This window comes from Hippopotamus amphibius, chromosome 10, assembly GCF_030028045.1.
Source record: "Hippopotamus amphibius kiboko isolate mHipAmp2 chromosome 10, mHipAmp2.hap2, whole genome shotgun sequence".
Taxonomy (NCBI): Eukaryota; Metazoa; Chordata; class Mammalia; order Artiodactyla; family Hippopotamidae; genus Hippopotamus; species Hippopotamus amphibius.
Genome location: NC_080195.1, coordinates 115918205 through 115941869, shown reverse-complemented (window position 1 = coordinate 115941869; position 23665 = coordinate 115918205). Strand labels below are relative to the sequence as shown.

At 57.9% G+C, this 23665-nt stretch overlaps 1 protein-coding gene across 2 annotated transcripts in view; it reads right to left on the bottom strand.

The window, feature by feature from the left end:
* TRPM2 (transient receptor potential cation channel subfamily M member 2) overlaps nt 1-23665 on the bottom strand; it is a 44222-nt gene that overhangs the window by 9494 nt on the left and 11063 nt on the right. Inside the window, exons 8-23 of one of the 2 annotated variants that reach the window (XM_057697832.1) lie at nt 22787-22987; nt 18795-18897; nt 16922-17043; nt 16398-16736; nt 14153-14290; nt 12596-12725; nt 12263-12408; nt 11419-11531; nt 10843-11056; nt 9283-9401; nt 8754-8886; nt 8166-8337; nt 2538-2700; nt 1329-1510; nt 964-1096; nt 222-309 (exon numbers count right to left, since the gene is read on the bottom strand). In XM_057697832.1, coding sequence (XP_057553815.1) covers nt 222-309; nt 964-1096; nt 1329-1510; nt 2538-2700; nt 8166-8337; nt 8754-8886; nt 9283-9401; nt 10843-11056; nt 11419-11531; nt 12263-12408; nt 12596-12725; nt 14153-14290; nt 16398-16736; nt 16922-17043; nt 18795-18897; nt 22787-22987 — 2496 coding nt within the window. The remainder of the gene's footprint in view (nt 1-221; nt 310-963; nt 1097-1328; nt 1511-2537; nt 2701-8165; nt 8338-8753; nt 8887-9282; nt 9402-10842; nt 11057-11418; nt 11532-12262; nt 12409-12595; nt 12726-14152; nt 14291-16397; nt 16737-16921; nt 17044-18794; nt 18898-22786; nt 22988-23665) is intronic. The other variant, XM_057697833.1, reaches the window with a different exon arrangement.

Genomic DNA, 23665 nt, shown 5'->3' with positions numbered 1-23665 from the left:
CCTGGTGTGGCCGCTGCACAGTGTGCCATGAGGAGCTGAGGCAGGGAGCGTTCGGCAGGATTCTCTGGAGGACGGAGAAGCCGCCCCGATGCCCCGACGTCCCCAAGCCCTCCTCCCGGTCTTTCCCCGTGCGCTCACTCTCAAAGTCACCACACCGCAGCGCGACCTTCCAGGTCCATCAGAGTGGCACCCAGAAACAGAGGTCCCAGCCCGGAACCCACCTGCTCCTCCAGGGAGGCCAGTCTCTGCTCCACGGAGCCCAACTGCTTCAGACGAGCCGTTTCCAGCAGGTCCACCACGGTGTCCACCCTGCAAGAGCGCTCTGCTGAGCCCCGCAGCCCGGCCAGGGGCGGGGACACTGAGGAAGCCTGGTGCCCCTTCGCACGTGGGTGGCCTATCAGATCCAGCAGCCTGGGCTCCGTGGCCTTAATTTCAGGCATCTTCCCCTGAATTTGAAAGTATTTATAACATACGGTTCCATATAGAATGAGCACCGCCTAGTGGCCCAAGGGGAAGATCTTTCAGCCAACAGCGACCCCAGACTCACAGGGCTGCACCGACAGCCCCGGGGGCATGGCTGGGTGACGGGTGCAGGTGTGCAGACCAGCACATACCTGGGCTCCTCACCTTGTGCCAACAGGCCATTGGCCACAAGCTCTGCAACCGAGTCACCAAGCACCGAGCTACCTCCGGGCACCACTAAGGACTTTTGGAAGGAGGACAGGGCAGCACTGTTGTTTGGGGCATGTTTGTTTGGTTTCTGTCTTATTTTGCTACAACACAGGAATTGCACCCAACTCGGCCTCTGTGTTTATACAAAAAATATTTCCACGGCCAAACACCCATCCAAACGCTCTCGCCTTCTGCGACGGGGTTTCTGAGCTGCCTTCTCCCCAGTGCCTGGCGTGCCGTGACATGTGAGCAGACGTTTCAGGACCTGGGGGGGCCGCCCTGGTCCCGTACCTGTCGCTGACGTCCTGGATCTTCTGCTGCAGCCTCTGCTTCTGCAGGGACTGCTGGTCCTGCAGGTAGTTCTCCTTCAGGTAGATCTCCCAGCACAGGAGGGCGGCCTCCTCGTTCTTCTCCAGCTTGTTCTCTGCGGGGGAGGGGAGCCTCTGACCCACTGGGGGCCCCGCAGGGAGGGGCCGAGACCCCGAGGGCCTGAGGAGGCCGTCCACGCCCACCCGCGGCGGGCTGGCGGGAGGCCGGTGGCCTGAGTGGTCTGCACGCCCGCCGAGCTTCCAGGACTCTCCACGCAGCTGCCGCCCCCGCCCCCACCCCGCCCGCACCCCAGACGCAGCTCTGGGGACGAGGGAGGGGCCGCTTACTGAGCTGCTTGTGGCGCTTGGCGGGGATCTTCAGCACCACCCTCTTGATGAAGAGGTGCAGGTGGCTGAGGAGGATGAAGGGGGGCGGCGCAGGGGGCCTGCTCTGGTACTCCTCGATCAGGTCGTGGCGCTGGAACTTCCAGACCTGGTCCGTGCACTCCTGGACCTGCTGGAAGGTGTAGCTGCGGGGCGGGGAGTACTGTTACTGCGGGGCTGGGAGCACGGGCCGCACAAGCTCGGTCACACTGCCCGGCCGGTCTGCCCTGACGGCCCATGAAGAGCACACACCCCGCCCGGCGTGGGGCAACTCCAGGTGCAGGAGAAGGCAGCTGAGCGGCCGCCCCGGAACTCTCAGCTTCCTGGGAGCCAAGGGGAGAAGGAAGAAAGAAGACCTACATCTGAGATCCTACAAACCTCTCTGGAGGATAGGGACTGTGTCCTGCAACGGACTCTAAAAGGGGCTCAGCCTTGAACCCGACAAGCAGAGGGGGCGGTGTGTTCAACGGGCCAACACTTATTTTCCGCACTGTGTGAGTCTTGTGGGTGGACTTCAACTGACCCGAATCCTTGCCAGAGAGAGGCCCTCGGAGGGAGGCGGGGAGGCCGGGTGGGGCCAAGACACAGCCCTGCCGTGGGCCCTCTGACCTCTCCCCTGTCACAGCCCAGCACATGGTCCGGGTCTCGCACTGCTCGGAACATGCGGTAAATCAGAAAGTGGCGACCTCATCACTCTAGCCGATGAAAGGGAAGAGAAACGGGTGCCCAGACCAGGAATTAAGGGACTTTCAGCAGGGACCCCACGGGTCCCAGGGGCCCTCCTGCAGAGGCCAGAGGCTGGGAGGGGCTCTGAGGGGCTGGCGATGCCCCGGGCCAGGGGTCGGCCTCCTCAGCGCCATCGTCAGGGCCGGGCCCGTGCTCCTGAGCAAATACAGGCCATCCTGCATCGCAGCATTTCTAGTCAGTGCCGCCCCGCAGGCCCCTCCCCCTCACAGGGCGGGAGGAGAGACTTCAACGCGCCCCAGCCCTCGCCCTCCAGGCCCGTGGCCCGCGTGCTGGTCCTGCAGCAGCGTGGTCCCGGACGGATGCAGCGCTGACCAGGGAGCGTGGCCGCGCACGGTCCGCCCGGGCCGAGCCAGGTCCCGGTCCCGGGCTCCGCCCCGTCCGCCCGCACTGCCCCGGGGGAGGAGAGAGGGCGCGGGGCGCGCTCACTTGAACATGGCGATGAGCAGGTTGAGCAGCAGGATGTTGGTGAAGAGCAGGTAGAAGCAGAGCAGGATGACCGTCAGCCACTCGGGGAAGGCGGGCTCCGGGCACTTGGGCTTGTAGGGGTCGGTGCCGTTGGGGCTGCACCGATCCGGGCTGAAGTTCACTCCTGCGTCGGCAGTGAGGGGGCAGGTGAACCGAGAAAGCCAAGTGGAGGCACAGGGGTGCCCGCGGGCGATGACCCCCCCGGGCCTGGATGCCCGCACATCTGGGTGACCTCAGCTGTCAGCTCAGACCCGAGGGAAGCCCACAGAGGGGCGTCCGTCCACACCCAGGCGTCCTCACGGGCAGGACGCGCGGCTGCCAGGGAAGCCCAGGAGCCAGACCTGCACTCCAGGTGGGCAGGCGCCCCTGCCGGGATCCAGCCGCCCCACCAGGGCACTTCCTGGGCCCCTGGCGGAGGCGGCCCCGGGAGAGGCCGTGTCATGGGTCCCAGCCCCGGGGAGCAAAATGTGGTGGGAAAGAATCCAAAGAGAAAGTTAACAACTGTGGAAAAGGGAAGGGAGACAGGAGAAAAGGAAAACCCTGCAGAGGCGACATTCCTATATATGGAAGGCGTGATTGCGAACCAAAGTACAGCCGCACAGCTGCAGGAAAGTAGAGGATATATAATATCACAAAACATAAACACATATTCAGCGGGCGCGTTTAGAAAATCTCTGAGAAAGTGTCCTAAGTTAGTAGTGGTTAACTCTGGAGGTGGGGTTATGAACATTCTTCTTTATACTTACCTTGAATTTAAAACTTTTTCAGCAATGAGTATGCACTTTTTGTAATCAAAAATATTTTTTGAGTGTTACTAATTTTCTAAGATAGAAACTCGAGGTTTGGGAAGGGGCGGGGGGTGAAGGGGAAGCTGAGACGAAGAGAGAGAGTAGCACAGACATATATATACTACCAACCGTAAAACAGATAGCCAGTGGGAAGTTGTATAACAAAGGGAGTTCAACTTGAGGATGGAAGATGCCTTAGAGGACTGGGACGGGGAGGGTGGGGGGGAGTCGAGGGAGGGAGGGAATACGGGGATATGTGTATAAAAACAGATGATTGAACTTGGTGTGCCCCCCAAAAAAATAATAAATAAATAAATTAATTAATTAATTAAAAAAATATTTTTTGAGTGTTACTAATTTTCTAAGATAGAAACTCATTATAATAGCTAGAAATACCTATATTTAAAAAAGAAAGCGATCAAATCAATAACATAATCTTCCATTTTTTGTAAACTAAAAAGAGAAAAGCAAACTAAGCCCAAAGCAACAAAGAAGACATACAGATGGCCAAGAGGCACATGAAAAGCTGCTCAACATCACCAATTTTTAGAGAAATGCAAATCAAAACTACAAGGAGGTATCACCTCACACCGGTCAGAATGGGCATCATCAGAAAATCTACGCACAGTAAATGCTGGAGAAAAGGGAACGCTCTTGCACTGTTGGTGGGAATGTAAATTGGTACAGCCACCGTGGAGAACAGTATGGAGGCTCCTTAAAAAATTAAAAACAGAACTACCACATGATCAGCAATCCCACTGCTGGGCATATACCCAGAGAACACCATCATTCAAAAAGACACTTGCACCCCAGTGTTCACTGCAGCACTATTTACAATAGGCAGGACATGGAAGCAACCTAAATGTCCATCAACAGATGAATGGATAAAGAAGATGTGGTACGTATATACAATGGAATATTACTCAGCTGTAAAAAGCAATGAAACTGGGACATTTGTAGAGACATGGATGGACCTAGAGACGGTCATACAGAGTGAAGTGAGTCAGAAAGAGAAAAACAAAAATCATATAGTAACACATATATGCGGAATATAAAAAAATGGTACAAATCAACCAGTTTGCAAGGCAGAAATAGAGACACAGATGTAGAGAACAAACGTATGGACACCCAAGAGGGGGAAGCAGCAGTGGGGGGGATGAATTGGGAGATTGGGGTTGGCATACATATGCTAATATGTATAAAATAGATAACTAATAAAAAAAAAACAGTAAAATAAAGGGAAAAACCCCACAGCAAGCAGAAGGAAGGGAATAATGAAGGTCAGAACGGAAAAGAATGAACTAGAGAAGCCAGAAACAATCAAGAAAGTCAACAAAACCAAAACCTGGTTCTTGGAAAAGATGAACAGAATACGGCCCGTTAGCTAGACTGATCCAGAAAAAAAAAAAGGGAAAGACTCGAATTACTAAAATCATAGATGAAAGAGAGGACATTGCTACCAACCTTACAAAAATAGAAAAAAATACAAGGAAATACTACAAAAAAATTGTATGCTAATAAATGAGATGACTTATAAAAACGGTAAAATTCCTAGAAAAAGAAAAACTACCAAAAGTGACTGAAAAAGAAGTAGAAAATATAAATAGACCTATAACAAGTAAAGACATTGAATTAGTAATTTCAAAACTTCACACAAAGAAAATTCCAGGCCCAGATGGTGTCACTGGTGAATTCTAGCAAATATTTAAAGAATAATTAAGACCAATCCTTCACAAACTTTTCCAAAATATAAAAGAGGAGGGACTACTGGGACTTCCCTGGTGGCACAGTGGTTAAGAATCCGCCTGCCAATGCAGAGGACACGGGTCTGATCCCTGGCCCAGGAAGATCCCACATGCTGCAGAGCAACTAAGCCCGTGCGCCACAACTACTGAGCCTGTGCTCTAGAGCCCATGAGCCACAACTACTGAGCCCAGGTGCCACAACTACTAAAGCCCACGTGCCTAGAGCCCGTGCTCTAGAAGAGAAGCCACTGCAATAAGAAGCCCACGCACTGTGACAAAGAGTAGCCCCCGCTCACCACAACTAGAGAAAAACCCATGCACGGCAATGAAGACCCAATGCAGCCAGTAAATAGATAGATAGATAGATAGATAGATAGATAGATAGATAGATAGATACATACATACATACATACATACATACATACATACATACATAAGGAGGACTACTTTCTAAGTGATTCTATGAGGACAGTGTTACTCTCATACCAAAACCAGACAAAAACATCACAAGAAAAGAAAACTACAGATAATACCCTTTACAAATATAGATGCAAAAATCCTCAAGAAAATGCTAGCAAACTGAATACTGAAACATATGAAAAGAGTTACACACCAGGACCAAGTGAAGTGTATCCCAGGAACGCAAAGTTGGTTTAATATCTGAAAATCAATTAATATAAGACACCATATTAACACTATAAAGAAAAAAAAACATATGAACATCTCAATCAACGCAGAAAAAGGATCTGACAAATCTAACACCCTGTCATAAGAACACTCGAGAAACTAGGAATAGCAGGGAATTTCGTCAACCTCATAAAGGGTATTTACAAACAATCCACAGCTCACGTTGCACTTAGCAGTGAAAGCTGAAAGCTTTCCCCTAAGATCGGAGACAAGATAAAGACATCCGCTCTTGGTACCTTTCAACATGGTACCCGAGGTTCTAGCCAGGATAATTAGGCAGGAAAAAGAAATGAGACATCCAGGTTGAAAAGGAACAAGTAAAAGCACCTCTATTTGCAGATAACATGATCATAGAAAATCCCCAAAAAAGCACTTAAAAACTATTAGAAGAAATAAAGAAGCCCAGCAAGGTGTAAGGATACAAGTTCAATATACAAAATACAGTGCATTTCTATACACTAGCAGTAAACAAGCCAATTAATAAAGCAATTCTACCTACAATAGCATGAAAAAGACTAAAACAGGAATAAACTTAACAAAATAAGTGCAATTCATACACTGAAAAATAAAAAATATTATGGAAATAAATTAAAGATCTAAGTAAGTGGACGACATCCTATGTTTAACAACCAAAATCCTAGATGCCTTTTTTGGAAACATGGATACGATGACCCAAAAATTCACGTGGACCCAAGGACCCAGAGATACAAATGATTTTGAAAAAAAGAACAAAGCTGAAGGACTCACACTTTCCAATGTTAAAACTTACTACAAAGGTACACTAGCCAGGACTGTGGCATTGGCACAAGGACAGACACATAGATCAAGTGAATAGAGCTGAGAGCCTAGAGATAAACCCTTTCATTAAGGGTCAGCTGGCTTTTGACAAGCACGCCAAGACAATTCAATGGGGAAAGAACAGTCTCTTCAACAAAGGCTGCTGGAACAACTGAACATTTGCTGCGAAAGAATGACTCTTACACTGTATACAAAATTAATCTCAATAGATCAAAGGCCAAAAGTAGGTGCTAATGCTACAAACCTTTTAGAATAACACCACAGGCGTAAGTCTTCGTGACCTCGGCTTAGGCAATGTGTTCTTAGATATGACGCCGAGGGCACAAATAGCCAAAGAGGTTGAAAAGGTGAACTTCAACAAAACTAAACACTTTTGTGCTTCAAAGGACAGCATACAGAAAGTGAAAAGACAACCCAGAGGGTGGCAGAATATATTTGCCAACCATATATATGATAAGGCACTGGTAACCATACGTAAGGAACCCTGACAACTCGGTGAAAAGACCAATACCCACTTGAAAAATGGGCAAAGAATTGAAACAGATATTTTTCCAAAGAAGATGGCTCAGTAGTCACACAAGGAGACGCTCAACATCATTGGCTGTCAGGGAAGCGCAACGCAAACCACGGCGCGGCACGTTTCCCGCCCCGTCGGGAGGCTGGACTCAGAACAGACGGATGACAACGAGGGTTGGCGAGCATGCGGAGAGACGGGAACCTTGTACGTTGCTGGTGGGACGTCAGACACAGGGCAGCTGCTGCGGAAGACGGTTTGGCAGTTTCTCAAAGAGTCAAACATGGGATTACCATACGACCCGGCCATGCCACTCCCAGGTACACTTCCAAAAGAAACAAAAACACATCCGCACACACATGTACAGAAAACCGTTCCCAGTCACGTTATTCCTAAGAGCCAAAAAGCAGAAACAACTCAGAGGTTCCGCAGCTTCTGAATGCATGCACAGCACACGGCAAATCCACCCAAAGGAACGCTGCTGGGTAACAAGAAGGAATTAAACACTGACAGAGGCTGCGATACTGAGGACTCCTGAAAACATCACGCTAAGAGCAGCAAGACACAAGAGACTACATATTACACGATCCACTTTACATGAAATGTCCAGAAAAGGCAAATTCTATGGGGACAGAAAATACAGTGGCGGTCACCTGTGGTTGGGGGGACGGGGGGAAGAGGGGTGACAGCTAATGGGTGCAGGGTGTCTCTTTGGGCTGATGCAAATGTTCTAAAATCAGATTCTGTAAATATACTAAAAACCACTGAAGCGGATGCCTCACACACCTGATGCCCCAGGGCCCCAGGCCTCACCTCGGCGCACCTGGCTCTCCCTGCAGCGGCAAGGTACAGCCCAGGCTCTGCCCGCTGACGTCCTCCCCCCACACCCGGACCCCCCATGCACCTGTCTCTTTCTGCCATGGACGCTGCAGGAGCCACGGCCCCCGGGCAGTACTGAGTGAGTGGGAGACGCCCTCTGTCCCCCCACTTCTGTGAGCTTGCAGGACCCCCACTGGGGTGGCACCTCCCTTCCCGCAGCTGTCAGGACCCGTCCTACCATCGATGTAGGCGGGGATCTGCCCGAAGATGGTGAGATACGAGTGGTAGACGACGCCCCGGAAGATCCACTCAGCCCGCCTCTCGTTGTGGATGAGGATGGCCTGCGTGGCCACCCCGAAGGACACGACCCACACGGCCAGCAGGAAGAGGAAGAAGAAGACGTCCTTCATCTGCGGGGACAGGGTGGCGCCGGGCTGCAGCCACATGCACCCCAACACTCCCCCACCCACAGGCGGGTTCCCGTGCACCCTGCAGGGCAGGGAGACTCCGCCAACAACCGTGGCACGGACGCCTGGAACCAGGAGCTCAGGGGGACCGCCCTGGGGCGGCCCCCATACCCTAAAGGGGCGCTGGGCACCCCATGAAGGGCAGGAAGGGTCAAAAGTGGCCACGACCCAAGGAGAGGAGGGACAGGCGCTGTAACAGGGATCAGGAGTGAGCTGTAGGGATCAGGGAAGGCTGCCTGGAAGCGGCGATGGACAGGCAAAGCCCCGAGACAGGCGTGTGGGTGGGGTGGAAGCCCCGGGGCGAGGCCGACGCCCGGGGCACCTCCCCTGCAGCGAGCGCTGGGGCCCCGCGCCCCTACCATCCGCCTCACAATGATGAGCTTGGGCCCCAGCATCCTGCTGACGGTGAAGATGTGCATCAGCCGCAGGCAGAGCATGACGAAGTCCAGGGCGAGGACCACGCGGCCGGGGTACAGCAGCGAGGGCAGGAGCCTGGCGGGGAGCGGGGCCTCAGACGCCGCCCTGGGGCCCGGCCCCGCCTCCCGCGCTCCTGCCCGGGCCCGGTCCTGAAGCTGCGGGCGCTCAGGGGCAGAGCCTCCGCGAGGGACCAGGAGCCCAGCCTCGCGCAAAGAAGCCCGGCCCCGCGGGCACCCCGGGAGCCCGAAGGCTGGGCCGGGCCCTCCCGCCTCGTGGAGGACGCGGGTCACGGCAGGCAGACGCGCGGCCTCGATGGGCCGTGGAGCGGTCAGGGCCCCGGGCTGGGACGCGGGCGCTCGCACAGGGCAGCTACCCGCGGGGACGGACGTCCCCCCCACCCCCCGCAACGAGGACAGAGCCTCAGACGGGGCGGGACGGGACGGGAGGGGCGCCCGCAGGGAGGCCGCCCACCGGCAGGTCAGCCCCGCGATGAAGAGCAGGATGGCGCAGATGTCCAGCTTGTTCCAGAAGTCGCTGAAGTACAGCAGCACCCTCTTCCTCAGGCCGCACTCGTCCGGGTCGTAGAAGAGCTGCGGGGAGCCGCGCGGGCCTGCGGTCACCCTCCTCACCACCCCGCCCCCCCGGCAAACCACGCGCTTCGTGGGGAGGGCCGCGGGCGGGGGGCGTCGGGGCCAGCTCCCCTCGCCCAGGGTGTGACCCCCGCCTCCTGCACCAGCCCCCAGAGGGGGGTGAGACCACGGAGGGACCGCGGCCCTGCTGGGCCTGCCCTGCAGGCCTCCCCACGCCCTCCCCTGGGTACTGGGTACCGGCCTGACCCCGGCAGCTGGGTGGGTGGGGCAGCGGCCCCGTGGGAAGAGCCGGGCCCCTTCCCTGGCACCGCTGCACAGACGCGGGGAGGAGGGCTTTCCCTCTGTCCTGGGGCCGCCCCGGTGAGGCCGGGGCTCGAGGGCCGGGGGCCGTGGACCCCTCGTGCATAGGGTCTGGCTGCGGGAGGCCGTGAGGCACCAGGTGAGGCCGGCAGAGCCGGCGCGGCCCCAGGCCTGGCTGCCACCCCGCACCTCCGTCCCGGGGACTCTGCGGTTGCCTCGGGGTCCCCGCAGGCAGCGGGTCGACACACACAAGCTAAGCTGCCTTCATCCTGGGGCTCCTGGCTGCCGGGTTCAGAGAGCAGGGGTGAGTCTCAGGCAGCACCACCCAGCGGCTGGCCCTCCCCACCCCAGCCCTGAGGGTGCCGTTCACCGGCTGCCTCCAGGTCCTGGCAGCCGGGGACAGAGGGGTGACAGCTTGAGGATAAGCCTCGCCCTCGGCGCCGGCCCCCGAGGAGCCTCCGAGCCCGGAAGGGGTCTTTGTTCACCAGGTAGTCTAACGGTGGGACCCGGGGTGGGCCTGGGCCACCGGGGTCCGCTCGGCCTCTGGGGGACTGGACCCCGAGGTGGGCCACCCCGCAGCACGTGACGGACCCCCGTGAACATCTCCGCCTGCCGAGGGAGGGGACCACGGGAGCGCGGCGTCCGGAATCCAAGGACGGACGCCGTGCGTGCCTCTCCCCTCGCCCGACGTGAAGCCGCAGACTCCGGTGTGGTCACCCACGGGTAACCGCGAGCTGCCGGCTCAGGGCGCCGGGCGTCCTTCTGGGGAACGATCCCACCCGAGGGTGGGCCCGGGACCCCCGCGCTCTGCAGTGCCCTTCACAGTGAAGCCAGGGTGTCCCACACCTCCAGAGTCCTTCAGGCCACGTGGTGAGGGCATCCCATTTGGCGTGGTCAGAGAGGCTTTCGAGCAGAAAGCGATGCCCAGGACGGGATCAGGTGGAAAAGCAGTGAGGGCGGGTGTGGCTGGGGGACCACAGGCCACCCTTTCCGAGAGGCCTCGCCCGGCTCTCAGTGGCCCCGTGCGTCTCACCAGGGACGGCGCCAGGCCAAGGGCCCCCGTGAGAAAGGGACCGAGCCCAGGGAGCCCCTGAGGGTGGGAGGCTCAGCGGGTGGGGCTGGGGGCGGGGCAGGGCCCCACCTGCCGCAGCTCCTCGCACACCAGGGAGAAGAGCCAGAGGTAGATGAGGTACTCGCAGATCGAGGGCCTGGGCTGGAAGTCCACCATGAGCACGTAGGCGAAGAGGCAGAGGAAGGCGAAGTAGGACAGGATGTTCAGGTGGAAGACGACCACGGGCGCGTTGAAGAAGGCGCGGACGCGCAGGAGGCCCCCCTTGGCCTGCAGCCGCCTGTGCCTGCGGGCAGACGCCGCGGCCGTGAGGGCCCACAGCCCACCCGGCCCCAGCCTCACGGTCACGCTGCACAGAAGGGAGGCCCAGGACGTGCGTGCTACAGCAGGGGCTCGGCCAGACGGCCCTGCCAAGGGGTCCCCAGAGGGCCCTCAGCTTCCTTTAGGGCTGTGACGACACGGGCCACGGTGGACGGGCGGGGCAGGGTGGGGCCTGGCGCCCCGCGGGTACGGGGGGGCTCCTCCCCCAGCGTGGATCCCCTCCATCCTGGGATCAGTGGCAGCCGCTGCAGCGAGGACACCCCGGAGAGGGCGTTTGGGGAGGAAGGCCCGGCCCCCCGGCCCCCCGGCCCCCCGCCAGGCCGGCACCTGAAGGAGACGAGGCCGGTGTAGAGCAGTGGGAAGGCCAGCATGCACAGGACCACCCGCCACAGCCCGTTGTCCACGGAGAGCTGGCCCCACCACACCTTGGTCAGGAACGCCTGCAGACAGAGGTGGCCGGTTTCAGGGCGACGGGCGCCCCCACCCCACCCCGACCCCGTGCCCCCTGAGGCCCCCGATGAGGAGTGACTCTGCACACGACGTGGTGCTCAGCTCGGCACAGGCCCCATCGTCTGCCAGCCGGGGAAGAGGCTCCCGGTGGGCAGGGCCTGGGCAGCTCTCCCAGAGGGGAGGGGCGGAGAGCCGAAGAGCTGGGGGGTGCGGAAAGGACTCCTCGCCACCACGGCCCTGGGATCCAGCACGGCGGGCACACGACGGTGCTGTGGACGTGGTGACAGCACGAGGCCGTGCTCCAAGGAAGTGCCAGGGTTCCGAGCGGCACCCACCATGTGCCACGCGTGTCGTGTCACCAAGGCAACTCCAGAGCATCCTGTACTCGGGCTCCAGGAAGACGCCCTGCCCTCCACGTATCCCTCCCGAGGCCCCAGGAGGAAGGGGTGGGGAGGCTGAGGCCTGACCCTGGGGCTTCCTGGGGGCCTGCTGGGGGCTCCCACGTAAGGACATCCTGTGCAGGGGTGAGCTACCGCGTGCACGACCGGCCACCCGCTCCCACGCAGCGTCAGTTCCCTCCTCGGCAACAGGGAGGAGAGGAAGTGCCGGGTCTGCAGCACGTGGCCGATGGGCCGGGTGCCCTCCCTGGGGCCCCGCAGGACCCCACACGGGTGCCCTCCTGTGCCCCGCAGCAGCACGGCAGGTGTCTCTGGAAGGTCACCTGGATGCCCCCGTGGGACATGAACTTCATGTCCTTGGCCTCCAGGGCCAGCTGCAGGCAGGTGGTGTTGCCCCAGGCCTCCGACACACGGACCAGCAGCTTCTGAGCTCTCTCCTCATCCTTCCGGTAGCACTCGGTGAAGACCCCTGGGTGGGAGGAAGGTCACCTCACAGCAGCTGGGTCCCCACCAGGGACAGCCGGGGACCGTGGCGGAGCGTGGCCTCTCAGCATGGCACAGCCTGAACGAGGCGGGGCTGAGACCCTGGAGCGAGGACCCCCGGGCGACCCACGAGGCGCCGAGGCCGGGTAGGAGGCCGTGGCCCAGAGGCTCACCGATGGCTCTCTGCTCAAACTGGTTGGCCAGCTCCTGCATCTCCTCCAGGCTATCCATGTCCTCCTCCTCCTTGGACAGCTCCTTCAGGATCCTGCTGCAGGCCAAGGCCGCGGCGATGCAGTCCTGGCTCTGGGCACCAGGGAAGCTGTGGTGAGGACCTCGATGGTGCAGCCCCCAAACCCCAGACACACCACCCAGGGTGATGAGAGCAGAGGCCCCGAGACAGCAGGGGTGCAGGCAAGTACTTACGGCTCCTTCTGTATAAGCCACTGGGCTCACCCAGACCACATGGACGCTCTGGCTGGTGGCCAGTCCCCTGCACTGGCTGCTGGGAGGGGTCTGCTCACCAGGCGGCCCACCGGCCCCCACCCCCGCCCGAACACAGACACTAGACACAAGCACTAGCACGGCCCTGCCGGCACGCGGCCCAGAGCTCCTGGGCATCTGGCTAACCCCATGCACGGAGCACCCTGAAGGGGAGAAGGAGGAGCCAGGCCCTCGCACATCCCGTCCAAGCCCAGGGCACCCCATCTCCATGGCGCCGCCAGTCCCAGGCACCAAAGTGGGGCCAAGAAAATCTCACGGAGGCTCTCGAAGCCCAGCCCGGGGGCGCTGGGCCTGCGGGCAGCGCCGGCCCAGCAAGGGGGTGGTGTCAGGGCCCAGAAATCTGCGTTTGGCCTTTTCGTCCCCTGAGCCCCATGGGGCACCCCTGAGGCCACAGTCAGGCCAGGCTCTGTCACTGAGAGCCTCCCCCAAGCACCCGGCAAGAGGGCAAGCGTCCCAGAACCACGGAGAAGTGGGGAGCCGCCGGAGCCTCCGCTGCGACCCCGGGGGCGGCAGGGCTCTTGAGCGCAGCCTGGAAATGCCAGCTCAGAAAAGCGGGGCCTCTCTGAGAAAAGATTACGAAAATTTACTTTCCCTTTAAGAAGACAATCAGCTTGAACTGAAGGAAAACCACACAGGAAGACTTGTGCTCTGCTTCTCAGAGAGCCGCTTGGCGAGTCCCCCCATCACGGGTGGCGAAGCCGCACACGGGCTCAGGGACTAGGAGCTGCCCGGCCAGCTGGCGGGCGTTCCCAGATGGACCACCAGGCTCAGGGTGGCACCTGGGAAGTGCCCGTCTTAGTAGCAGGTTGTGTCTGAGACCCCCAACCATCAATGGAAAGAGAGGAGGCCCCTCCGGGGTTGGAACTTGCCTGCAGAGTCTGCTGACCGGCCACAGCACGCGCACTGACCACCAGAACGTGTGGGCCACAGAGGGTGGCCTGGCCCGCTTAGTGTGTGTGCCACGTGGGCCTCGGCCCGGACAGACCACAAGAGGAGATTGCGTGGCGCTCCTGTCTAAAAATTCTCTTCCTGCCTAGGGCCTAGGGCCAAGCCCTCTGTTCTCCAACCGTGGACACCCCGAGTTCCTCTGGTGTTGTGGACGCCACTGCCCTCCCTCCACGGCCCTGTGTGAATCCCCCCTTGCTCTGGTTCTCTGGCCAGGCACCCTAGCTAGAGCCTCGTCACTGGTCCGCCCACAGGCGTGTGTGCCAGGAAGCGGGTCTGGTTACCTGCGCCCAGATGATTTCGGCCAGCTCCCGGCGGTTCTGGACGATGGCCCAAATGAGAAGATCACGGACCGGGTCCATGGTAAAGGCAACATGGCCTGATGAATGCTTGTACAGGGACCGGAGACTCACTCCCTGCACCTGGTGAGCAGCGGACAGTCAGAGCCCCCACCGAGGGCCCCGCGAGCCTCAGAATCCTGGGGGCCTGCAGAATCCTGCAGGTCCTGAGCTCAGCCCCATGGTGCCTGGAGCATGAGACCTGCAAACTGCATTTCCAACAACACCCGAATTGTTCTTATGTACACTGGGGTTTTGAAAGCACCACGCTGGAGACACGAAGAAACACCCAGAAAGTGCAATACCCAGTCACTGCCCACACCAACACTGTAGACTCTTGTTGCTCTCCAGGCACCCCGATGTTTCTTACTCTTATCTGATGGCATCAAAGCTTTTTTCTATGAAGTAAAATTCGAACACAGAGTCTGTTAATAGATTCACGCTGTGAGCTCCTCAAGGGAACCTACACAGTGTCTCCTGCAGAGAAGGCCAGCAAGAAAGACCAGACAGACAAAGCCACCTGTGAGTGGGAGGGCCCTGACCCCAGACACACTCAACCTACAGTGATACAAGAACCCAGGCTTCCTGGCCCATCAGTAAATAAACACATCCTCAGACAGTCTGGAAATGATTCCCAGAAACAGAGAATACATTACCCACATCACACACAAAACTGCACTTTCTTTAAGTGATTTTAGAAATTGCCTGAGGACTCATCTTTATAAACAAAGAAAAATTAGTTCATCTTCTTAAATTACAGACACGGTTCAGTGTGAGCTTTCACTTGGGATCTTCTTAAGCACATTCCAACTGGGCATCTTAAATATACTGGAGTCAAGAAAAGCAGAACTGTGAATATATAAAACCAAACCACAACCACATCATTCTCAGGGGTTGGGCATAGCTCACCCGGGACAATGGGCAGATTTGCAAACCTGAAGGAAGTGGGTAATTTTCTAGCAGGAAAAATACAAAATCAAATATGATCTTAGAAGAGATAGAAAACCTAAACATAAGGACCATCAGGAAAGAAAATGAGAAAGTTATCAGAGTTACTTCCCAAAAAGGCACCGGGCCCTGATGGACACCCAAGGGAGTCTGCCAAACGTGTAAGAAGCAGTGACCTCCAGCCACATAAACCGTTCCAGGGCAGAGAAAGAAGAAAGCCTTCCCAATGTTTTTACAAAGCTAACATAAAGTTGATACCAGAACCTGACAAATATAACCCCCCAAATTAAACTACAATTAAAGACAAACTTTCTGATGCAAAACCCTAAAAATATTGGGAACCCAGCACTGTATTAAATACATGTTACTCTGCAATCAAGTTGAGATTCAAAACAGGAATAGAAAAATAATAATGACCTACAATTCACCAAATTCATAGGTCAAAGAAGAAGAGCAGTTCAACTCCTCAAAAGGCATCTGACAAAGCTCAGCACGGAGGTTTCATCTGTAAAACCTTCATGAATCAGGAGAAGGGACTCCCTTACATAAACACACACACAAATGCCAGCATTGCACTTAATGTCGAGAGGCTGCGGGATTCCCATCCAATAAGGATGCAGACTAGAAAATCCCCTCTTCTCCTATTGTTGCAACACACGCATCTCACACAGCTAACGGGTGAGAGATGCTGACCTGGCTACACGAACACAGATGACACCCATGAGCAGGGCTCGGGGTACAGGGCACAGAGGAGCATTTTCCCCGCATAACTTTTTGTACTGTTGGAAGTTTTTAGAAAGGGAGAGTTATGGACTGTATGGTGTCGCCTGAATTTCATAGACTGAAGCCCCAACCCCTAATGTGACTGTATTTGGAGACTGGCTTTTATGCATGTGATTGAGGTTAAATGAGGTCATGAGGGTGGGGCCCTGATCCAACAGGACTGATGTCCCTATGAGAAGAGGAAGCGATCCCAGCTGCTTTGAGGACAGGCCTCGTGAGGACAGGGCAAGAGGACGGTCCGTCCCCTGCAGGCCAGGAGGAGAGGCCTCGCCAGAAGCCCACCTGCCGACACCCTGACCTTGACTCCAGCCTTCAGAGCAGGGAGCAAAAGATGCCTGCTGTGTAAGCCGCCCCGTCTGTGTTACGGCAGCCAGGGCCGACTTTCCCACTGAAAATAAAAGCTCATGTTTCAAAGCTCCAAGGACACAGCAGCACACGCGTCATGCAGGCCCGCACTCACGTTGAGCTTGAAGTTGGGCATGGGCAGCAGGAGGTGCGGGCAGTCGCTGGAGCGGGGCTGGGGGTACAGCGGCTGCGTGAAGTCCCCAAGGAGCTCCCGCAGCACCTGGGCCACGTGGTGCATCTGCACGCGGGGGGCCGGCTGCTCGGGCTCCTCGGCCAGCACCTTGTGCAGCTTGTAGTGGAACAGGCAGGTGGGCTCCAGGTTCTCGTACAGGTAGACCAGGGTGTCCCACGTGACGAACTCCTTTAGCTGCACCCCGCTCTCCAGGAAGAGCTTCACGAACTCAGGCTTGTTGGCGATGAGGGCGGCCGTCACCACGGGGTACAGCTCTGAGGGCTGAGGGGGGGACGTGGAGGGCCTCGCGTTTGGTCATCGCCCCACATAACCCGGACCTCGGTGTCCCCGAGACAGGGGTGCTGGCGTCTCCCACTTCGGGAAGAGGAGATGCGCCGGTCCCCCGTCCCCAGAGCAGGGCTGGGGTCCGGACGGGGCCCAGCAAGCCCCTCCCCTGGCAGCCTCACCTTCCACTGCCGCTCGTCCGTGAAGATCTCACTTTGGGCAATGTCCACACGGTTCCACGCCACCGCTAACTTCAGCTGGTGGTCCCAGTTCTCGTGGCCAAAGCGGTCGTGGCTCTGAGAGGCTGTAGGTAAGAGCACATGCGTCAGGGGCTTCAATCTAGGCCTCAAAGCCACTTCCTGTCTCACAAAGTCAGAGAGGGAGGGGTGTGTCACCAACCCCTGTCTCCGTCATTCTAAATGAACAGAGAAGGTGACTGGTCACAAAATCCCCTTCACTCCCGCCCCCGCCCCACACCCCTTTGTATTATAAAATCGCTTTTCCTTTCAGTGGCAGAACTGGAGACTCTCTGGGTTCCTGTCATCACTCCCGCTCACCCCAGTGCCCCACTCTGTCCCAAGCTCTTGGTCAAGCCCCCACCCTAACGTTAGACGCGGGTCTCTGAAAGGCAGGCATTTTAGATTCACATTCAAAAGTTAGACCGCAAAAACCATCACGTTTCCTTCTTTACCTGGTCTGCAAAACCACCACCTCACCCAGGTTCTCAGTGCAAGTATTTTGCCCAACTAGTTTCTGCTCTTTCTGGGTTAACATTGTAAAACATGGGTTGTTATTTGAGGAAGAAAAAAAAGAACTGTGACCTTTACCTCACACCACACACAGAAAGTAACCTGAGGCAGCTCATAACCCTACATATGAAAGCTGTGGCTACGGAGCTTTCACAACAAAACGGAAGAAAATATTTGCCGCTGTGGGAACAGAAACGACCTCTTGGGATGTAAAAAACATGAACCATAAAGGAAAGAATTGGTAAATTAAACGCGTTAAAATATAAGCCTCCTGCAAAGACACCGTGAAGGACACATAAAAGCGGTTCATGAACCAAAAGAAAATATCCCCAACACAGATCTCCAACACAGGGTTTGTATGAGACTATGTCAAGAACTCGTAGGCCTCAAAAATAAGATGAATATCCAAATAAACACGGACAAAAGATCTAACAGACACTTCACCAGGATGAAATACAAATGGCCAACAAGCCCAGGGAGACACAATTCCAAACCACCTGGAGATCCGGCGTCATGGCCACCAGGAGGGCTACAGCTTCAGAGGCTGACAGTACCAAGTGTCGGCGAGGGTGCAGAGCACCCAGACCCGCATCCACGGCACGTGGACGGACGCCCGGAAATAAAGTGAAAGCTGACCCTCTCCCACAGAGGCCTCCTGCTCTGCCGTCAGGGCTGGCCTAGGGCCGACGTCCCTCCAGGGCGAGGGGCCACTCAGTGCAGAACAAAGGCTGCTGGGCACCAGGGATGTCCCAGCCACGTCAACGCCGGCGGGAAGGACCGCGGAGCACAGGCCTCCACCCCCAGAAAAAGTGGGAGAAGAGGGAAGAGTGAAGTGTGGGCCCAGGGACAACGGGCCAGAGGGCAGAGCGCAGACTAAGGAGCAGACGTCGGCCGAGCGTTCTGTTGGTCATGAGGCCCCCTGCACGTGGACTCTGCCTGCACTTGGACTCTACCCTGCGCTGGAAGCAGAGGAATTAAATACGAGGCAGAGCGTGGGGAGACAGGAGCCGACTTCCAAGGTTCTTTCTTTCCACCCTAGAATTTTATGAGAAACTAAGATGACCACGAAGGGGTAAATCGGCGTGGGCTGTGCTCAGATTTCAGGTAAGAAGGTAAGTTGAGAAAGGAGCCTGTACGCCAACATCAGCCATGGGCCCCCACCTGCCCGGCAGGAGTGTGAGGTGAGCCTGGCGAGGTCCACTGCCAGCTGCACACGGGCGGCACTTCTGGCTCCTCTAGGCTGGGACTCAGGGTCCTGAACCCTCCCCCGCTCCTCCCCCTCGGCCCCGCTTTGCCTGACCCTCACCCTTCAGCAAGGCCTGCAGGATGGCCACGTCCACGTCCTGCTGGCCGTCCTTGCCTTCCCGGAAGATGGTGAGCAGCTGTCGTCTCCGGACAATGTCTTGGATCTGCAACAGACATTCCCCACGTGAGGCGCCTCCTGCCTCCTCGAAGAGCAACCACAGAACCGAGGCCCCGGACGTGGAGCCAGAGCCCCAGGCAGGGGTCCCGCCCGCAGCGTGGCCAGGGCCACCACCTCGCCCCCCACTCCCCAGACGGTGAAGGTGAAGACACATGAGGGCCACACACACGCTGTTTGCAAGGGGCCTGTGGGGCGGAGAACACAGCCCAAGTGGAAAGAATCGTCACCTCGCTGATGAACACCCAGCCTCGGTTACTGAAGACTTCTCCTCCGGTCCTGCCGTCTCGGGGAGGACCTGCCCACCTGCCTGTCCACCCATCCATCCAATTATCTAGCTACCTGCCTGCCTATCCATCAGTCCATGCATGCAGGCATGTACGTATTTGTGTATCTATGTAACTGTCTGCTCACCCTACCCACCTACCTACCTACCTACCCTATCTATCCTATCTACCCATCTACCTACCTATCCTTCTATATATCTACCTACCCACCCTTCCTGCGTATCTATGTATCTATTTAGCTAGTCACTCTACATACCTGCTTATCTACCTACCTACCCACCCATACACCTAGGTACCTACCCACCCTTTCTATCTATATCTATCTATCTATCTACCCACCTACCTACCTACTTCCTGTCGCCTGTCTATCTAGCTATCGTCTATCCTATCTACCTATCATCTCTCAGCTGCCGTGTCTGCTACCAGTTGCTGCCCCGCCTTGATCCCTTCACCCTGAGGCTGGGGTGGGCTTCAGCTGGTTCCTCAAACCCTCAAAGCTTCAGACTCCTCCCTGAGCTCCGGCCACCCCGCCCAGCCCCGCCTGCCTTCCCGCCTCCCCTCCCAGGCTGGCCACACAGCTGCCACCTATATACAGAGGGCTCCCACCTAGATGGCCCCTCGCACACCCCACCTCCACCTCGAAGACCCCAACCTCTCCCAGCCCCCGGGGTCCAGCTTTCACGTCAGCTCCAATGTACGCCCGGTCTCTCTCCCCAGCCCATCCCTGTCCTCCAGCCAACATCTCCCCCGGATTTAACATGGCCCCCGCTTCACAGGATGAAGCAGCTACTGGCAGTGAGCACGTGCCAGGCAGCGTGGAGCGCCATCCTAGGTGACCTTGCTCTATCCTCCAAGGTTAAGCACCAGTTACTCCTGTCTCGCAGACAAGGAAACAGGATTGCTGAGAAAGGGCCAGCAACTCCTCCTAGCATCAGCCAAGCGGTGCTGGCCGTGGGCCGGCAGTGAGACCCCCCACATCCTCCAAGGGCCGCACCCGAGTACCTGCCACGGGGCAGACCAGCCCTGAGGTTTGTGGAGTGAATCGGTGATCGTGGCTCTGGGGGTCCCCTCCCCACCGAACTCCCGGGGGCAGCCCCTGGCTTGAGGCTGGTGTGTATGAAATACCACAGGCCTTGACTCGGCTGTGGATTGAAAACACAGGCCCCTCTAAGCCTCCGCAGGTTAGAGCTACTTCTGAGAACTGCCTGAATAATTTACAAACTAACTGAGGAAAGGCTGCAGGGCAGCCGGCCAATCCCACCGGCCCCATCAGGAGCTGAGCGGACGCCGACGGCAGAAACAATCTCACGGAACGTCGGCTCCTTGGAGATTCCCTGAGGCCACGAGACAGACGTGAGCAGGGCCGCTGTGCCGCCCACAAAAGCTGCCCGGCTCCCCTCGGAGCCCCCACCCGGGGCCCCAACCCTGGCCGTGGTCTCCGGCTGGTGGGCACGGACCGTCCCCGTGGCCCGAAACTGGACGGGGTTGGAGCTAAGCTGCTCCACAGACTGGCCCTGAAGAGCACACGTCAGGCACTTAAAACGGAATTTCCAGGAGGTTTTACAACCTGGCCTCAGAAGCCACAGGGCTGATGAAAGACACAGACCTCGACTGCTTTGTCAGCCCCAAGTTATGGTCGGGGAAACCGAGGGTCAGAGGGGTGCTGACTGCCCCCGTCCCACAAAGAATCCTGCCAGGAAATGAAGGCAGGTGGCCTTGGGACAGGTGAGCCCCTGCCGCAGGGCTCAGGTGCAGCCAGACAGCGGGGCCGGCAGGACCACGGGGGCCGGGGGTGCTGGGGGCTCTCGGCCAGCCAAGGGCTTCGTGGGCACTGAGGGCTCACCCAGCTGCCCTCCTTCACACCGACCCCTCCTTGGAGGCTGCGGTCATGGCCGTGGGTCCCTCTGCAGAGCTCACTGGGGCTCCCAAAATCTGGACTGGGGACACGGCCGATTCTGAGGCCCATTCCAAATGCCCCAGGTCACCCCACTGAGCCAAGCAACTTCAAAGTACGTGAGAGAGAAATTCCTTCTTTTCAGGACTTGGAGAGACGTCATATGTACATTCCTGCGCTAACTCCCCACCGGGTCCGCCGAGGGGCCCGTCTGTAAGGGGTCCTTGCAAAGTCTTCAACCAATGTCATCTCCCGCTGTAGCTATGAAAGAGCAAAGTACCCACACGCTTTAAATCAAAATTACTGAAATGCAGGGCAATCACGGTCCTGGTCTGCAACAGCCATGCTTTCCCTGGGTCAGGAGAAGGGTCCAAACCAGAGCTCGTGGGGGCGGCGGCGCCCACGCGGCTCGCAGCTCAGGAGTTCAGGGATGGGCAGCACGCGGGGCGCGGAGCCCTCAGCCCACCCCACGACCAGAGCAGCCCACCCTCCTCCGGCTCATACGGCGAGGCTCCAGAAAATCTTTGGACTCTGGTGGGCTAGCTAGAAAATGTCACACAGAAAGAAAGAAAAAAAGAGAGAGGAAGGAAGGACGGAAGGAAGGACGGAAGGACGGAAGGGCGGAAGGAAGGCAGGAAGGCAATGAGGAGAACAGGCTAATGGTTTGGATTCCAGCACAGGAAAAGGCCTCTAGTGGATCAACGTGACATCTGAACAGCCTCAGTTTGGTCACAGGGATGAACCAGAGCTCACTGCTAGGTTCTAGCAAACGCACGGGCTCCTGTAGGATGTCGACGGCAAGAGAGTTGTGTGAAGCATGGACGGGAACCCTCTGCTATCTGAGCTGCTTTTCTGTAAATCTAAAATCATTCCAAAACGAAGACAGAGAGAGGACAGGCGGGCACTGGAAGTAAAGCTGAATCTGCCCTTCGAATGGTCTGTCCCTGGACTTGTCAGCCACAGGGTCATGCCCCCGACTCCCTGTGCTTCCACTCAGCACCCCTGCCCACAGGGCAGGAGGGCCCCCTCTTTGGGGGTAGCTAGCTCCCTCCCAGGTCTGGAGTCTCCAAACCCCCTGGAGGCAGGGGAGTCCCAGGACGGGCCCAGGCCACAGATGCCCCTACCTGAGGGCATGTGAAGCATCCCCAGATAGTCACACGGTTTCCGAAGCCACGTGTGGGCCCCCATCTGGCACGTCGGCCTGCCTTGCCAGCCCCAGAAGGTCTCCATTAACCTCGCCGGTGGCCTACAGGTCACCAGGCCTGGACGCCAGGCAGGACCCTGCCGCCACTGCCATCACCTGGAAGCGCCCCTCTGCCGGAATCTGGGTTCCCCACCCCGCTGCCCCCGCTAGGACCTCAGCACCAGCCTCCTGCCTGCCCAGCGCAGCAGGGTCCTCTTCCTGGGACGGCCATGCATTGCACCCTGTGGTACCAGCCCAGGCCTGGAGTTCTGCAGGCGAGAGGTTCAGGGAATCCTCCCTTGCAGGACAGCTCAGCTGACGGCTTCCTGCCTGCCCGGAGCGCCCTGCCTGCCGGGATCTCAGCCCCCCACCCCCTGCAGATCACCCCCGTGCCCGCCTCAGGCCCACGGGTATCTCCATGTCCGGGTTCCGCGTGTCCCGCTTCCAGGCTGACAGCGTCTCACTTGCTGGCTGCAGGTCCAGGCCTGGTGACCGACGCACCCGCGTGCCTCACCTTTTTGGTCCACTCCACGATCCTGCTCTCGGTGAAGGTCTCGGACATCTGCTGGAAGAAGAGGCCCAGCTTCTGCTGAATCAGGGAGATGGTGATCTCGGAGATGGGCAGGCCGGCCACCTGGGCAATGACGTCCGCCACGCGGCCCGAGCCCTCCACGATCACGCAGGGAGTGCCTCTGGTGATGGCGTTGTAGATGGTCTGCGACACAGGGGCCGACCGTGAGCCCGGGACCCGGCTCCTCACCTGCGCGGACACCTCCTAGTACGGAGCGCCCTCCAACAGCACCGACGCCCAGCTGTTGTGACTTTTACCGAAGACACTTCCCTGGTGGCGTCCCACCGCTCAGAGGGAAAAGCGGCTAACCCTGACGTGCGTGGGGTGCACGCCGACACACCACCTCTATCGCTCAGCACCACGGTCACGGAAGGTCTGGCCGTCTCCACCCCCTGACGTGCGGACACAAGTGCTGCCTCCAGAAGGAGGGGCCGCTGCCCGGGCTGGAGCTCTGCCCCCTCGGTAAGGCCCAGGGTGAGACCAGGACATCGAGGGAGACCCCCAGAGACCCCGGGTGAGAGCAACGTGAGGATGGGGCTCTACCCCGGCAGGAAGGATGCCCTGCTCTGGGCGTGAGGAAGCCATCCAGGCGACCCTGCAGGAGAGCCGTGGCGGGAGCGGGAACCAGATGCATCCGCCCCCCAGGGACCCCAGGACCCTGTGCTGACCTCCTGCAGTTACGAAACACACGTGGACACTTTCTATGATCCCATAAGCGGGACGTGCTCCGGCCCCAAATCTGCGAGTGGCAATGCCGTCCTACGTTCTACAGCAGAGGTCAAGTTGGCCCGCCTTCCGCGAGGGAGGCCCACCCCGTGCCGC